The 18286-nt window shown below is 41.2% G+C and overlaps 1 protein-coding gene across 2 annotated transcripts in view; it reads left to right on the top strand.

Moving 5' to 3' along the window:
- Window positions 1-8829: 8829 nt before the first annotated feature.
- Window positions 8830-18286, top strand: part of tnn (tenascin N) — a 34907-nt gene continuing 25450 nt past the window's right edge. Inside the window, exons 1-4 of one of the 2 annotated variants that reach the window (XM_061084579.1) lie at window positions 8830-8881; window positions 14339-14527; window positions 15027-15227; window positions 15371-15745. In XM_061084579.1, coding sequence (XP_060940562.1) covers window positions 14341-14527; window positions 15027-15227; window positions 15371-15745 — 763 coding nt within the window. In that variant the 5' untranslated portion in view covers window positions 8830-8881; window positions 14339-14340. Of the gene's footprint in view, window positions 8882-14338; window positions 14528-15026; window positions 15228-15370; window positions 15746-18286 lie in introns of those variants that run through there. The other variant, XM_061084580.1, reaches the window with a different exon arrangement.

The raw sequence follows: 18286 nt of genomic DNA, 5'->3' as shown, positions 1-18286 counted from the left end.
TGTTTCACCTCAGAATTGAAGCACACGTACCTACAGATCATCAGTCATTGCTTCCTCATTGCCACTTAATAATACCCATGTAAAGGTGTAGAGTTACAGGAAAACCAACTTTTAAGGAACCATCAAAAAAACGACAACATACCAGTAAACAATTGATGCTGCAGCTAACTGAGTTGAAGCTTTTTTAATCAAGAACCATAAACGTTTCTCTGAGAAAAAAAAAGAAAATGTTGTATAACACCCTGTCTCTCATTGATAAGTTCCGTGACAATCTGCTCAGTAGTGTTTTTGTAATGCTGTGATGTGTGAATTGTGACTATGGACGATACACTATGGATTTTAATGAGGTGTGACATTTCTGTCTTCTTTACCAAATTCCATCACATTATGGTCCCATATACCATGATGTTATTGTACAGAAAGATAAGAAACATTTTGTTTTTGCAGCTGGAGATGACTGCTCTCCAAATTGTTTCAAATATTTTTATGACCTGAGGCGTTCTTGTTGAGGTGAGATGCTGTACTCGAACCGTGGCCTTCTCACCAAGAAGCCAAAGATACATTTTATCACATCTCACAACAACTCTCAATATGTGGACTTTGTTTTTGTAGTTTTATATTCAAAGGTCATATTGACAGTAGAAGTCAAACACGTACAACTCCGTTTACAAGCCGAGACACAGACCTGAAACTTAGACTAAACTTACTTTTAATCAATAATGTAAGTAGTGCATAGTGATTATTATTATTATTATTGTAAAAAAGATCATTCTTATGTTGGATAAATATTTTTCTCATATAAAAAAAAAAGAAGTTTTACTTAAGCTTCTTGTGGGCTTTTGTGTATCTACACCAAACATATAGCCACTAAATGTCAAGAAAAGTATTATGTCTTGAACGAGCCGTCTATACAAATGTGGCTAAGTGCTCGCCACCATTCTTAAATATTCCACCAGTTCTGCGAAACCATACTCAAATGCATTCAGTACCTGGTGCATGGAGGACAAACCAAACAGTGAGACATTTCCTGTATTTCTCTCGCGGGGTAAAATAAATATTCTCCTCGAGATGTTGTAAACTTCACAAGCGGGAACAAAGTTCTTCAGCCATCAACTGATCCTTTATTCTGGAGAGGACGGCAGCACATGTCACAGTGTTTAAAAGCGCTCTAATAAATCATTGACAAAGCAAACCTTTCATACTGGATTTTTTGGATGGTGGAAAACTCATAGAGCAGTGTAAGTATATTTAAACACTGTATAAGTGCACCTTGGGAGAAACTGAAACGGCTAAATGACTTTCCACCTCTTTAGAACTATATATACAAAATAAATGCAGTTAATCTTAGCTCCACAGTAATTATATTTTCTTTTATGAGTTCAGAAAGAGCCTCTATGTTTCAGATTGAGTTTTTCAAGTGTTCTTCTGCAAAATTGATATTTGGTATACATCTCAAAAAGCAGTCTGGAGCGGATACTTCAGGTATCAGGCTCTGAATCAGCAGTCTCTAATAATTGTGTTGCCTTCACTGACACGTCAGCATGGGAACTCGCTCTCCTCTCAGTAATCAGTGTCCATTTGAAGCAGATACAGCTCATTTAGCACAAGGCCATGACCTGAATGACTCAGAGGTTCCTGCTTTCCAGACCATAGGAATGTCTCATAGTCTCCCAGGAGATACAGAGAAAAGGAGAAAGAGAAAGGGAGATAACTGTCAATTTATGGGATGTATATGAATAGGTCCAGTCACACATTTTGGAGCAATGGATTGTGCAAAAAACAAGCTTATGATCAGTGCAGGATTGACAAACTGTCTAATTTAATCAACAGAATAATACAAATTCAAATAAATAGTATTAGCTTGGCTCATACGTTATTTTCTTTGTTGATGACGAGTTTTGGCACCAATTACAGATATTAATACCAGCACATGACACACTGTGCAAATGAAAGAATTAATATTTGGACCCATGTTCCATTTATCATCCCATAGGCCAAATGTCATGTTAAAAATCATATTTATATAATTCATAAGTAAACATTTTGCAGATAACACTGTGGATATAATCAGACATAATCAAATCAAATCCAAAATGTTAGATTCCGACCTTTTCTGAGTTTTGATGTTTCCAGAAACTGCCCGATGTACAAGATATCCTCATCAATAACTGTAAAAAATGTGTTAAAACCATCTGCTTTATAATTGTCCCTGCAAATACATTTCCTGCCTAATATTATCAGTCACAATATGATAAGTTTGGGTAAAATAAAGATGATGAGTCCCATCTGCAGATAAGCTGTGATCAGTCACCATCAACAGTCCCAAATTCAAATCCTGCTGCACTATTTACATGAATAAAATGTGAAAAAACATTATCTTGTTTGTGTTTAACCTCAATTCTTCCCCATTTCACAAGGATATAAAGGAATATTTGTAAAAGCCAAAACTGTTGGTCCCTTTATTTTATGCTTAGGTTTTAATGTCATTGTCAAGGAGAAGAACAGAGACACTTTGAGACGATGAGAACTGAATTTAAATGAGCGCAATCATTCAAAGGGTTGGGAAGAAGAGAAAGAGACAGGGAGAAAAATAGAGGGAGGGAGCAACGGACACATCTGTGATTCTGCTTAGCTGGCAGGACCACCAACACTGGAGGAAGTGTAGTCCGCAAGCTTGGAAAACAAACCTTTCTTGACCCAAAAGAATCAGGTGAAGGGTAGCTCCTGGTGCCGTCTTACAAAACTGAAATAATTTCCTTCATGTCAGCGTGTGGGGAAGTGTAGATTCATGTGACCTTCCACTTTTTCTACCATGTTTCCAGGCAGGAGATTGTTCATTTCAAACTCAGTATTAAAGAATTAGACCATGCTCGGTGTGTGATTTGTCACTGGCTCTGTAAACATGTGCCTCTGTTTGCCAGTGGCAACCTGAAGGTCCTGGCCTGTCAGTCAGAAGCTGTGCCTTTACTGTGTGTTTACTGTTGGCTGAAATAAGATATATCACATGGACACAACCATGCAGCAAGAATGAATGCCAGTGTATTGATTTGCAGCTTGCAGAGTTATATAGTTATTTCTCTATTTTCTTGTGGAAATCTTGTCCCTCTGTTTATTTTTATGATGGAAGTTTGCGCCGTGCAATCTATTCCATGACTTTTTATTCCATTTTCATTGGAAAGGGAGCAGGAGCCACAAGTATTTACAGGAAGTGACCATGATCTTTATCAGCTTGATCCTTCTTTCTCTTTCTTTATCTCGGCCAAAGAGCTTAAAGAGGTATTTCACCGAAAAATGAAAATGCACCCATCATCTACTTACCACTATGACGACAGAGGGGTGGATGAAGTGTTTGAGTCCACAAAACACTTCTGGAGTTTAAGGGGGTAAACTTTGTCGGAGCTGAATACAATACAATTGAAGTCAATGGTGACCTAGACTTCATACCTAATAAAACAACAGTAAAAACATGAAATGCCTCCCCACTGCTCTTGTGGTGTCATCCCAGTGTCCATAAGCCCCGACATTCAAATTCTACTCCAAAAGGAGTCATTTACACCATGTTTTTATACTAAATGTCCCCTGTTATCCTCCTCTAGAGCCGCGTACGCTTGTGGATCACAGCGGACATTTAGGCTAAAACATGTGGAAACTCCAAAAGTATCTTGTTGACCCCAACACTTCACCCACACTTCCATCGGCATAGTTGTGAGTAGAAAATGTTTGAAATGTTTGAAATTTTGGGTGAACTATCCCTTTAACTGGTACTCTTGTGTTTTTGTCTGATTTGTTTGTCTTTTTGTTGCTTAGTTTGCAGAAATATGCAAGAACTACTGAACTGATCAGCATGACACTTTGTAAAAGGTTGGGGCACGACCCCATTACAATTTAGGAGGGGAATCTTGCTAAACAGACAGGGTCCAGAAACTTTTTATGTTTCCACTTCCCTCGGCAAAGCGAGACAGGGCGTTAGCCTCGGCCGAGGTATGCCCTGTCCGAGTGCCCTTCAGGTTTTAAAATTCACCCTTTTCTTCATTCGTCTGTGGCCAAAAAAGTAGCGGCTGCTGCGTCTCTGAGATCAAAAGCCACAAGCACTGCTGGGTTGTGTCAGCTGGCGCAGCGGGGACAGGACCTTCACATGGCCTCTCAGGACAGGATGACCTGACCCTGCAAGGTTGGTATCCACATCAGCGAAGGAAGTTTCTGTTACGACTGTTGACACCAGCTCATCTGTCAGACGGCTGCCCCGTCTGTTCCAATTAACTCATCTGCTAATGTGCTTCAGCGCTCTCCTGTATATGAACACCAAAATCATATTTTCCTGAATTGTACTGTGGCTGTTAATAAATTAGATACTCAAACTTTTTGGCAGGTTTCTAATTTGTGATTTGGAGCAAATGTTTCCCGAGAAGCCCTGTACCGCGCTCATGACGTCACAGGTCTGAGTCCGGACCACAGCCATGGGCTGTTCTACAAACAAAAGCCACATAAATAATCATCTTTAAAAACAATCTGACAGTTGTGTGTGTCGACCGCACACAGTGGTTGAGGAACATTAACAGATAATCACGATGCACTGAACTGGGAGTGAAGACGGGGACACAGCTTAAAGTTCACAAGCATGTACATTACGTGTGTTTATGTATACACGTTTGTTTGAATGAGTGCAGTGTGGTACATGCATCAAAAACAGCTGAACACACAACAAGAGTCTTGAAAGGAGCCCGTTCAACCAAACCTCCATATGTCTTTAGTTTGTCTGAGGCTTTATCTGCTCTCTGTCTTCTAATCTGATCCAGTTTACCACCAAAGTCACACACATTCAGTTTACACTGTTAAAAAAAAAAACACAAAAAACCCCCAAGACAACTGACAAATGTAAACATGCAGAATGTGGCATCGAACCCGGCTCTCGCTCCGGCTTCCGCTGATCGGATCTTGTCATTTCCCCATAAACAATTACAAAACATTTTAGTCCCCATGTCTGCATGTTTAGACCGGAATGGGGAAAAAAAAACAAGTTTGCTGTGTGAATCCATCCCGATTACCCCCCGGATGAGCTAAGTCAGTCTTCAAACACATTTCATACGTTAGATATCCTCTGGTGCTATTTGGATCTGACTGTCTGTTCTCATTTTGCATGTGGCTCCTCACAGTGCAGCTCCCCCCCTTCAGATCAGATCAGACCCTCAATCAACGCTTTCCAGATCTGTAGAGGAAACACGCAATCTGCTCCCCTTACCACAGTTAGCCTGTGTGTGATTAAATACTCCATCAGGTTCAAAGGGGAGAGTTAATGTGCTTTTGTATGTTTACTTGAATGGATCCGATGAGGGTTCACGTTAACAAGCAGAGTTATAAATGGATGATGCTGTCAAACCAACCTGGCCTGGAGAAGGACGGCTTGAGGCAAAATGAAGTGTTTTAGTTATGGTCTACATTTTTCTGCAGGCAGTATATATAGAAATACTTGAAACCATTAGTGCAGTCAGCTGTCGGAACATGTCTGTATCTTTCTACACAAATACCTCCTATTATATTGGACCATAACGTGATGGAACTTGAGGAAATCATAGACGTCACATCTCTGAAAAACTGTCGATGAACTCTTAAGGTCTGCGCCGTATCCTGTTATTTTGAATGTGTAGATGTGAGGGTTCCTCCAACAAGACTTCAGAGACTGTCTCTTTCCCCGGAGAGAGGAAAAGGTAGAACAAATGTGTGTCACATTAAAGTTAAACCAGATAAAAAATTCAACCTGCGGTGAAAAGCTCTGTTACATGTGTTGCTGACGAGGGGCACATTTCCCTGCAGGGGGCCCGAAACCAGCAACCGCTCACAATGGGAAACAGTCATATTTCTTTGGAAGTGACAAGCATGAAATATTTTCCCAGTGTCGCATAAAGTTCAATGAATGTCATCACCTCCCACAACATGTCTTCACAACACATTAGTATGAGTTCTGTGGGACATATTTGACCTCATCTACGTCTTCTCTGTGTTCACTGCACCAAGGGTTTGTTAAGAATGATCCACATGTTTGTTCAAATAAGGGAGGAGGGATAAATGGATGGAGAGACACAATAGAAATTAAACAATTACAGGAACTAACTTATTATAAAAATTGAGTCAATTGTAGGAGAGGAGGGACGGAAGGAATGATGGAACCAAACCACAGCGCATCATGGATCTTTTCAAAATGATCTGAATCACTTGTTTCTCACTTTTAATTCAGAGTTGTTTCACCTACTTGGTTCCCAGTGTCAGTCACTTAAAGCTGATGCTCTAGAAAGACTCTCAGTTGAGCGTACACCTCCACCAAGGCTCAACATTCCCTTTAAATTCAATCGAGACAACGATTTCCTGAAAGTTTCCGGTGCAGGGCTGTTCATGAGCACACAAATACCCGAGGCAGTTTCTCCTGACAGCACCCTGAGTAAAATGTCTGGTAAATGTTGGAGTGAGGGCAAGTGAGAATACAGCATAACAATGTCTGGAAAATACACTTTGAGCAAGTGGGTGTGTTGATGACATTTTCATCGTGCAATGGAAGCAAAGTGAAGAAAACAAAAAGAATAACAAAGTGGTGCCAAACAGCGACACAGACTCTGGAACTAATTTTCAAAATCCCTTCTGTAGTTTTTGGGATATCCTGCTGACAAACAAACAAACCAATGGACAGAGTAAAAAAACATGACTGCCTAAAGGGAGAGGTCATATGGACTAAAAACCTGCTGTTAATTATGCCAGTTTGACTCAAATTTGAACGTCGGGGCTAACAGACACTTAGATTTCACAACGGGAGCAATATTGAAGCATTTCATCTTTTTTACTGTGGTTTTATTACGTTTAAAGAAGTGGTCACCATTCATTTAGATTGTTTTGGATTTGGCTGCAAAGCTGTTTGCCCCTGAAACTCCAAGAGCGTTTTGTGGACCCACCCCTCCATCAGCATAGTGGTGAGTAGATAATGATTGAATTTCCATTTTGGGGTGAACTATCCCTTTAAATGGCGGTAATTAGAGTCAATTTGTTACACATACAAGAGAGAAATTGTTGGAAAGCAACCCAATGAATCTTTGAGGTTGTAGATTATTTAAAACGTTCCTTCTTTCCTTTTCTTTGAGAATGGGCATTAGCAGATTGGGTCGAATTCTCTTTTGTGGGAATATACAGCATTACAAGATTTGCATCATAGCTCCCAGTGGAAGTGTAAACTCTGCAATGACGGAGACATAATGGAGCATCCGGTGATTCAATCATCTCTCTTGGTGTTCCAAGCAGCTCTTTGCTTCCAGAGGCAGAGTAGACACTGCTAAACATGACAGATATTATCTTTGCAGAGTTATCGTGCCTGGAAGTGACAGCAACATGGCAAACTGGCTCTAAGAACACAAAGAGATAGAAAACTCCACTGACACACACGGTGCAGGTGTCAATCCTTTCATCAGATATAAAAACTCAACACTGTCCAACATGTAGCGGAGGACATTTAAAAGTACAAACATCCACACCGGCCCCCACTGCGCAGCCTCATCTCCAGTGTCACTGTCGTGTGTGTTCCCACAGAAATCTGAAACCTTACTTATATATTTAGAGACAAACAGGCGCTGTCACCGTTATGTTTGCCAACCTTGACACCGGGGGACTTTGGGTAATAATGGTCCTGGTGGTCGGGGCTGACTTCTGCTTCCTGCCACTGTTTGTATTCATGCACTTCGTACCCTGCATTTTTTCAAACCTTCATTTGCAAAACAAAAAACAATTTGGATCTGCACCGCCTCAAAAACACCTAAATATCAGTCCTCTAAACATGCCAAACTTTCTATATCGATATCATTGAATAATTATCTGAAAAATCAATGAAAATATTATAATGTTGACAATCTGGCAATGTAATAGAAAGTAAAACAAATTAAGTTATTTTTCTGGTTAATGGTTTCTTCCTTGGGTCATGTCCCACCCCTTCACAAAATGTGATGCAAATCTGTTTCATATTTTTTTGCGAATTCCTGCAAAGTAAAAAAATAACTAAAAAACACACGCAGACAAAAACAGAACCTTCCCGACAGAGGTAAAAAAACAGAAAAATAATCATGTCACCACCTTTTGGTTTCTACCAAACATCCTGCCGACAATAAATCAGGACCCTTGCTGTTATCGTCGTTATTTATTAGGACCCATTGCCCCTGATGGTTTATTCCAGGAATTCCCTCAGCTCTTTGTTTTTCTCCATGTCAAACGTGATCTGTCAATTTAATCGAAATTTGTTCTTTGTCCTTTGAGCCTTCCTGTATTATTCTGTGTACTGTTATGACTTTTAAAAACGCAATTTGTCAAATTTAACCTCTCCCCAGTGCTTCCTGCCTACTCAAGGTTTTTCTTGGCTTCAAACTCGCCCCCTTGATTCCTCCTGCTAAAGAGATCATTTCCAGCCTCTCCTGCTTCTGTAACTAAACACAGAGACGCAAGAAAGAAAAAATCAATTATTAAAAATTGAAGCAAGTGTCGAAACGATGAGGAATCAATTGTGTAGTTTAGGGTAGAAAGTGACTTACTCAGGGGAAAAAGTGGTAAACGCTGCTCGTTATCTCTCACCTCCTCCCTTCCCTCTCCATTTTCATACCATCACTCGAGGAGAGGAAGAGAGGAGGGGAGAGGACACACTCCCAAGCTAAGTGCCCATTGGCCTATAGGCATTTGGAAGAGACTTTTAACAATTGAAGAGGGAGGGGGGAGAGCAAAAAGTCAGCGGTAGCAAAGAAGTCTTGGAATCAGCCGGCCTGGCCTGTCAACAGGTGGCAGAGGGAGTTCAGTCCTTCAGAGGGAAGAGAGGAGAGAGGGCAGAGAAGAGAGAAGAGAAAGTAGAAGCAAACCCTCAAGGGTAAGGAAACTTATTCTAATTCCATCGTTTTTCAAAGAAAGAAGTTAATTGTACTAAATTCTCAATTGAACGTTTAAATTCGATAGACCCGTTGACCTGTGACAGTGTCAGAAGTTTAGCTGTCAGGTTAGATTTATAAATTTGATTTCTCTGCAGTGAATGCATCATTTTTAAATGATCCCAAGGAACCAATTAAGCTTTTTGCTTCCCTCGTAATCCTTCTTTCTCTCTATTCATCTATTTCCCACTCAGCCATTTATCAGCTTCTCTCCCTCCTCGACGTCTTTTTTACTTCTCCAGCCAATTCCCTTACACATCTTTCTTCCCGTCTGTCCTCCACTCCTCAGCCCTCACCTCCACCTCTCTTCATTCATCCTCTGTCATCAGATGGTCACTGAGGTTTTAATGAGGCGGTGCACATCCACAGCCTGGGACTCTGCTGTCAGTCACATTAGAGACTGAAGTTGGACTCCGACACCTGGAGTTTATCATGTTAGTTTAAGTTTGCATGGCAGCACTTTGTCTGTGGTAAAACTGTGGAAGGTCAGATCGTTGATACAAGTCACGGGGGGCAGCTTCGGCTCAGGAGGACGATATGACAGGAAGATCGGTGGTTTGATCCCGAGCTGTCCGCTGGGAAGACACTAAACCCCAATTTGGCCATGATGGCTGTGCCTGACAGTGAGTGAGTGATGTGTGATAGAGAAAGTGCACGGTATAAATATGTGTGTGAATGTGTGAAAGGCAGAAAAACAGCATGAATCCCTTCGAATGGTCATGAAGACAGACAAAGCATTCAAATACAAACCAGTTTGCCATATGTGACGGGATTTGAGGTTATATGTGAACTTTTCGTTATATATGTGAAGGGTTGTGCATAGTTCTGTGTTTTGCTATAAACAACAACGAATTTTAACATGAATATAAAATACATTATTTTAAGTCAGATGCTCTATGCAATCATATTGACATTTTGATTAGTTAAAACAATATTTAGAAATGCTCATAAATCAACATTGGACAATTTATTCCACTAACTTATGATCTGTAAACCCAGTTCACAACAGCTTTATATCAAAGATAAGATATTATGATATATATGATATTACATTATACTATTATTGTCTGTCAATAAAGGTGCCAGGACACATTTACCTCTGTGATAATAGCATAAATATTTCTAATAACTATGTGCAAGGGTGATAGATGGTCTCTCAGGGCTGTCACTCCGGTATAGATTTACGTTTAATGCTACTGTGTTGGCTCAGGCAATACACAGAAGGCCTCACGAAATGAGCCACAGATGTGGGCCCTCAGCCATGCAAAATGATAGAGAGAGGACGACAGAGAAAAGGAGAGAGAGAGGATGAGGAGGGGGCGTTAAAACCCTTAGTGGGTGGCTTATGAGATTGTAAAATGTGACTTCTTCCATAAAAAACTCAAAACTTCAGTTATGGATTTTTTTTCCATTTACCCCTCGGTGATTGAAACTGACCCCTTGGGCTTATGAAAGCCACAAAAATGATTTTATTATATCAGAGAATTATCTGGATCTAGAGCTTATGGGATGTGTGGGTTGTATTATGTTTTCTTTCTTTTTTCGGTGGGTCAGGTTTTCATCTGATAGCCCCATAGGGGGCGAGGCGCCTCCGTGATTCGGATGAAGCCAAGTCCTTATCGAGGTCTCCTTCTGCGCGGCAGCAGAAGGCAGACGGAATCATGAAGATATGAGCTCTGCTGCTCTCAGACGATAATTGCTTTCAGCTTCGTTTTATTCTTAGCTTCCCTGTTCTGTCTGCAAGCTGCCGTGAGGAACAGCCACAAGCTCTGCGAGTTTGGAACCCCGGGCATAAAGACATGAACTTGCCTCACCTCTATTTCAACCCTCCCTTGTCTTTCATCCTCGTGCTTGTTGGTTTGCTCCGATGGGATTTGTACAGAGTTAAAACCTGGCGAAACAGTCAGTCTTTTGTCTGAGGCCTAATGGCTCTCCAGAGAGGAGAGGGCAAATGGGCTCGTCCTCTCCTGCCTCCTCCCCATCTGTATTTCCTGTACAAGGTACTTTCTGCAGCTGTTTGTCTTTGCTCTTGTGGTCTGTCCTTCCTCCCTGGTGCACTCACCCTCTCCAAAGCCCTGAGATTATGAGGAGACTTTTTGAAAACATGCTCCAACAAACAAGCATCCCTCCCAAACTGTCAAGAAGCCCTCTGAGAAAGTTTTCTGTGGATCCAAACACTGTTGTCTCCATGTGGTTAAATTGCAGTTGTTACCTATGCAGGCAGGTCCCTTGTTAGCTGTAAATACAAAGTTTCACACACATACTGTACACACATGCAGAGTCCCACACTTCTTATCCCCTAATAAAAGAGTGAACAAACATTTTACAGGCCCATTGACATAGCTCTGCTTTCACATAGAGAGGTTATAGTCAGGAAGGAATTTTGAACTGTGTTTATGGACATGTTGAATTTGACTTGAGTCGGCTTCAAAGCCCCAGGTTGAAAAGTAATCTGGATCAGCAGAGAGAATCTTTCTATCTATCTATCTATCTATCTATCTATCTATCTATCTATCTATCTATCTATCTATCTATCTATCTATCTATCTATCTGTCTGTCTGTCTGTCTGTCTGTCTGTCTGTCTGTCTGTCTGTCTGTCTGTCTGTCTGTCTGTCTGTCTGTCTGTCTGTCTGTCTGTCTGTCTGTCTGTCTGTCTGTCTGTCTGTCTGTCTGTCTGTCTGTCTGTCTGTCTGTCTGTCTGTCTGTCTGTCTGTCTGTCTGTCTGTCTGTCTGTCTGTCTGTCTGTCTGTCTGTCTGTCTGTCTGTCTGTCTGTCTGTCTGTCTGTCTGTCTGTCTGTCTGTCTGTCTGTCTGTCTGTCTGTCTGTCTGTCTGTCTGTCTGTCTGTCTGTCTGTCTGTCTGTCTGTCTGTCTGTCTGTCTGTCTGTCTGTCTGTCTGTCTGTCTGTCTGTCTGTCTGTCTGTCTGTCTGTCTGTCTGTCTGTCTAACTATCTATCTATCTATCTATCTATCTATCTATCTATCTATCTATCTATCTATCTATCTATCTATCTATCTATCTATCTATCTATCTATCTATCTATCTATCTATCTATCTATCTATCTATCTATCTATCTATCTATCTATCTATCTATCTATCTATCTATCTATCTATCTATCTATCTATCTATCTATCTATCTATCTATCTATCTATCTATCTATCTATCTATCTATTTCAAATTCTTTCAATACTTCAAATTTCCTCAACACATTCATCCATTGTCCATCAATCAATCTATCCAACACTCTTAATTCTGTTTGCACCATTTCCCTCTTTATTCATGGTTTCCTCTGTCTCTCTCTCACTATCACTCCATCTACACTCTCCTCCACACGGAGACAGACTTACTAGTCAGTCGTGGCTTTACATGTGGGAGGTCACAGTTCTGTCTCCTCCAAGAGAAATAAGCGCCTGAAGATGTCAAGCATCAAGTAAAACCCAGACAGGGAGCTATAAACATGCTTGTTAAGCATCTCGCAAGAGCTCAGTTCTGTTCCACATGGCTAAATCATACTATCTGTAATGTGACTAACTGCTAGACTGTCAAAGATTCACCCTCACTCTGTCCATCATCCTCTATTCAGTCTCTCTTACTTACTTCATCCCTCTCACGCTATAGTTTTTCATCTTCAATTCCTTTACTTTCCATCCGTCTCTCTCCATCATTTTCTCATAATGTCTCTTTCATTTTGTCTCTGGTTTGCCTTCCCAAATCTTGGCCATTGATAACACCCACTGAAGTATATGGTTCCTGGCCACAGTAAAAAAAAAGAAGCTATTTCTCTGTGATCTCATAGTTTGGATTTCATGTACAGGGACCAGTAAACCTCAGGCCTTTGACCAGCAGCAATCAAACAGCTAACATAAGCAAACAAGGTCAAGCATATCGAGTTTGGACTTGTGAGAAACAGGTTATTTTGATGATATGTCCATTTGTCCTCTTAAAAAGGGGCTGGAGCATTTTGACCAGAGCTGCTTGAGTTACCTCCTGCATAAATCATCAGAGGAAAGATTCATAAGCCAACGTTTATTTGACGGAAAACAAGTTGAGTCCAGTTGAATAAGCAGATTTCCACATGAGCCTCTGAAAGTATTCAAGAGGTTGCATAATTATTTTAACAGGATATCTGTTAATCTGATAATGGGTTGATCGAGGTATCCGGAGGATTTGGCAGGTTTAAGGTCAACTGGTTGACATTTTAATGTTCTGGCCAATGCTCAAGCTGTGTCCAGTGGGATTTTACAGAATCTGTTTCTCTCACCAGACATTCTTCTGCTTTTACATCTGTTTGACTCTTTAAAATTACAACAGAACAAATAGTTTATTCAACTTTTATAGTTCCTGTGTGAAGTCCAGATAAAACATGGAATCAGAGGAAGACTTCTGTGGTTACTATATGTGTAATACTTAAAGTTTTGCAGTACTTAGTTCCATAGAATAATAATGTATCCTTCAAACAAATCCAGCTAATTTTTTCAAACATGTATGCTACAGTATATTCCTATACAGTTTTTCCAGTTGCCAGCAGGACCTCCTACACTGTTTGACTGATCTGTCAGTCGCTCTATTAGAGGTCTTGTGTTTACATAGACCACACAAGCTTAGCATTATTATAAGAATGAATCATTATTCACACCAGAAAGTTAAATTCAGACCAAAGTCTCAACCAGCGCAGAGTGAAGGTTAAGACAGCCGTATAACTTTGAAAGCATGTAATTAGGCTTCCTTGAGGAAGCTGCAGCAAGGTTTTAGGTTCAGATGACATCACACACAATGACATCATCACTGAAGACAGGTTTGTATGCTTTCTGAGTGAGCACTATTCATGGTTTAGTGGGAAAAAGGATCTTTGTTAAAGTGATGACTGCTCACTTTCTGCTGCCACACACACACACACACACACACACACACACACAGATTTAAAAAAAAAAAAACAGTGTGTCCCGCTGACTGTAATGTAATTCAGTAATGTAACTAATCCACACAGTATATCTGTCCTCTGTTCTCCATAAAACTCTGAATGGAAAGTACCAACGTGAGTCTCAACGCAGAGGCTGATGTCCAGTGAGCTGTGACGACAAACATCTTCAGTCCCAGTTGTCTGTTACACATAGTTCATGCAAAAGACTCCAACTCTCTAAAAAATGTATATACTTAAAATATAAATGGGATTTTAAATTTCGCTCAGAGCCTCATGCTGCCCTGTGTGAGGTGAGTTCGATGTGCCTGTCAGTCAGAAGAGCAGGAGTTCTGTTTTGTTCCTCTTGATACGATTGAATCAGGTACAAATAAAAATACTTTAATGAAAGCACTTACCTTTTGGGGAAATATTCCCTGCTGCACACTGGCTATTACTGTCTGGTTTAACAATGATCTCCTCTTATCTCTTCATCCAGCCATGACCACTAGACTCCTGCGGAGGGCCCTGTGCCTGTGGGCCCTACTCAGCACCGTCTCGCACTTCAGCCACGCCGACAACCATGCAGACCCCTCAGCCGCAGAGCAGGGAGTCACCTTCAGCCACGTCTATAAAATAGACATGCCAGGGAGCTCCAGCTGTAAACTGGAGAGCCAGGACGATACAGGTTATTCAAATCAAATTGAAAAATTATTCAGTATTGTGTAAAATTCTGCCAAGACCTAACACTCCACCTTAAATTAAACCAAATACTAATGGTAAATAATAAATACATTTTTGATAAAATGATAAAAGCACAGGAGTTAAGTTTTCTTTCAAATAAATTTACTGAACCAGCTGCTCTGATATTTAGTGGCAATGCTGTCCCTTTAATACACAGTCTCTTTAATATGCCTGATCTTTTTTATTATCGGGAACCATGCATTATTCCCTAGGGAATTGGTGAAAACATAAAAAATCACTCTATCTGGCATTGTTAAATAAAGTGAAGAGAAAAACCAGAATGCACCAAAATTAAGCAACCTGCAAGCTGATCCAAACCTCATTATTTACCCAAGTTCCCTGGTAATCTGTCCAGTAGTTTTTGCATAATGCTGCAAACAAACAAGGGCTGTGATGATCATGACTCATCACAGTATTTTTGATCATCTGTCCTATTTTCTCAGGTATGCAGACAGAGACGACTTCGAACGGACAGAACGACATAATCTTCAGACACAACATCAGGCTGCAGACACCCAAGTGCGACTGTGCGGAGTCTGAAAGCTTCAAGTCTTTGTTGTACAGAGTCAACGGGCTGGAAGAAGAAGTCACCTACCTAAAGACCCAGTGTACTCAGGGCTGCTGTGGAACAGGTGGTGCTGTAGGTAAGGCAGTGCCTTAAGTTTGTTTTCTAGTAGTGTGCATATGTGGAAGAATCTAATCAATAAGGGTGAAGAGGTTTGAAAAAAATACAATTCTGCCCTATACCTATAACCTAGAACATAGAATGACCTTTCTCTGTCTCAAGGTGTGGACACAAGCTGCAGTGGTCATGGTACCTACCAACACGACACCTGCAGCTGCCTCTGTAACCCGGGATGGGAAGGCCCCGATTGCTCAGTGTCCTCCTGCCCAGATGAGTGTAATGACAATGGCCGATGTGTGGACGGGAAGTGCGTTTGCCACCAGGGCTTCACGGGTGAAGACTGCAGCCAGCCGATGTGTCCGGGCGATTGCAACGACAAGGGACACTGCGTGGACGGGAAATGTGTGTGTTTCCCGCACTTCAGTGGCGAAGACTGCAGCGTAGCCAAGTGTCCCAATGACTGCAGCGCTAATGGCCAGTGTTTGGACGGCCAGTGCATCTGTGCTGAAGGCTTTTATGGAGAGGACTGTGCATTAGGTAAGCAATTCAACTTCGAAATAATGCAAATACATACAAAATGAGTAATGGACGGATATCAGTTGGTCCCCAGTAGCAGAGCATCCAGAGGTCCATGGGACATCGACGGTGTTAGAGGCTTGGTGTATACCATAGACCGTATATAAAAAAGGGGAATACCCATGTGCCTAGTTGAACTACTTTAGAGGTAATGGCTGATTTGCTAGCAAGGTACATGTGAGCACTCTATTGTGTCTCTACTGTGCAGTTTACTGACTCGAGGTTTGCTAAATTTCATCATGGGACTCAAGATTCTCATTTGACCTTTTAATACAGTGGCCTCTGTGGCTTTGCTGACATTAAGCAGTGCATATTGATTGGTTTCTTGTAGAAAACACTGATTCTATAAAAAGCTCTGGGACCATTAAGAATGAAACACTCAGACCTTCACGTACAGTTCACCCTCTTATTCACTTCTTTCCCTCATTGTTTAGTTAAAACTTTTGGGACCTCAGTGAAAAAGCTGCCATTGCATCTGCTAATCCGCCACCAGCTGTTTAGAATACTGATGTTTCAGGGTTCTTGGCTCACGCATCATTTGAACAGCGTTCACCTGATTAAAAATATCCAGTTCTTTTCAAACAATTGTACAAATGATAGTAGCCACTTCGACTTTGCTGCCTCATTTCATGAACACACCAGCTGTGCTCTTCAAATCGGCAAGTGCGGAGAACGTGTGGACCCAATGTTCCACACATTTCATGTCTGAAAATGACTCAAAAGATTTGGTAGCATTGTAGCTCAGCCAATATTTTTGCCCAAATAATCTGACATTGTAATAACCATTTCTGTTGAGGCTCTCTTCATAACCCCAACCATCTTTCTTATGCTTTGTGGCTTTTGGCACTGTTGACCTTTCTAATATTCTGCACAATAATTATATTGAGCAGCAGTAGAATCCGTGATGTAGCTCAAACTATAATCTTACACTCTAAATATAACTAACGATGATAAATAAATGGTCAGCTTATTGACAAAAGTGTCTCTGAGTGAACCCAAAGCTTTGGCAGTTATTATGAAGACCATACAATCATCCACGTCTGTGGAATTCAAAGCATCCCTCCAAAAGTTATTTCAGATACAGCAGGTGATGGGGCCCTATCTGTGCGCTGACCCCGTGAACACTGGCAGCTTTGGACTTCTGAAAACGTATGACATCGGGTCACATAATACCACAGGGAACACCCATCAGTCTTCTGGGGCTCCGTCGAAATTTCTGACCCCGCCGAAAAATCATCACCTTTCTTGCTGAATGCTTTTCTTGCCAAAACACGCTTGCTGTACTGCCCTGGGAGCAGAGGACAAAATTACATTTTATGGCAATTTAAGGCCAGAAGAGCAGGAAGGTGAGCAGCAGTAGCAGCTGCCCGTCGCGGAAAGTTGAATTCACACATTGAGACTGTGAAGAACCCGAGGAGTTTTGGCTGTGAGTGAATGACGGATAATTTTGCTCTGTCAACATACTCCCTTTTGGATTACAGCAGTAGCAAATAATCTCCTTCGTATAACAATGTCTGTCTGTACTAGTCTAGGACAGTTCTTCTTCTACACTTAACCCAGCGTACACCGGGGGCACGCAACACAAAGTCGCACATTATAAAAGTTTTCGGCATGTCAATCAACCAAAAGAAAGTCGACAGCCAACTTCAGGTGCTGGGCGAAAGTTTGAGAAACTTGAAATGGACATAAATGGTTAAGTCTTCACAGTAGCAGGTCAGCTCTGTCGAAACCCTCGATGGCGATTCAGTTTCTTCAAGCTGTGCTTTGCTCTGCAGAGGCACAGAGAGAGGGAATAATTAGAGACAGATCTGCAGCTTCATGTGTAGGTGCTGCTGAACGGGGTCCAACAGCAACAGTGGCAGCAGTCGACAGAGGAAAAGTCAGGGTGGATGGGAAAGTGGGAGGCAAGAAAAAAAAAAGCCAATATGTTGATATTAGGTGTTAGTAATAGTGGAAGAAAGCAGTGGGAGAAGAGGAGAACCACAGCAGCACGGGTTCAGACATTCTTTGTTTCATCTGGCTTTTTGCCATTTCGACACCTGGATGATGGATGTCAGTTTGCTCCCTGGGTGATGACGGCAACATGACTCCCAAAGTGTGACTAAAGATATACCCTACACCCATTATAGTGCAGTGTGGTTCCAATGCCTTTCATAGGTAAGATAAGATGAGATAAGATCAGCTTTAATGATCCCAGGCCAGGTAAATTACCTTCTTACAGCAGCATAGGGTCGAAATGAGGTCGACAAGAGAACACGTAAAAATGTATAAAATAGAATAAAATAGGCAATAACATTTTATATAACACCAATATTTACATTACAGGCACTTTCCACAACAGACAGAAAAATGTTTTCCAAAGAAGACTACTTGAGGAAAGTGCAGTTATGGTATACAACATGAATATAGTATAAAAAGGTTCTGTGTATATGTTAATCAAGCTTCAATATTACTATCTATGTTCTACAATCAAAGGCAAAGGTAACATGGTTTGGGTGATGA

This window comes from Limanda limanda, chromosome 13 (genome assembly GCF_963576545.1).
Source record: "Limanda limanda chromosome 13, fLimLim1.1, whole genome shotgun sequence".
Lineage (NCBI taxonomy): Eukaryota > Metazoa > Chordata > Actinopteri > Pleuronectiformes > Pleuronectidae > Limanda > Limanda limanda.
This window is presented reverse-complemented; position numbering and strand designations above follow the sequence as displayed.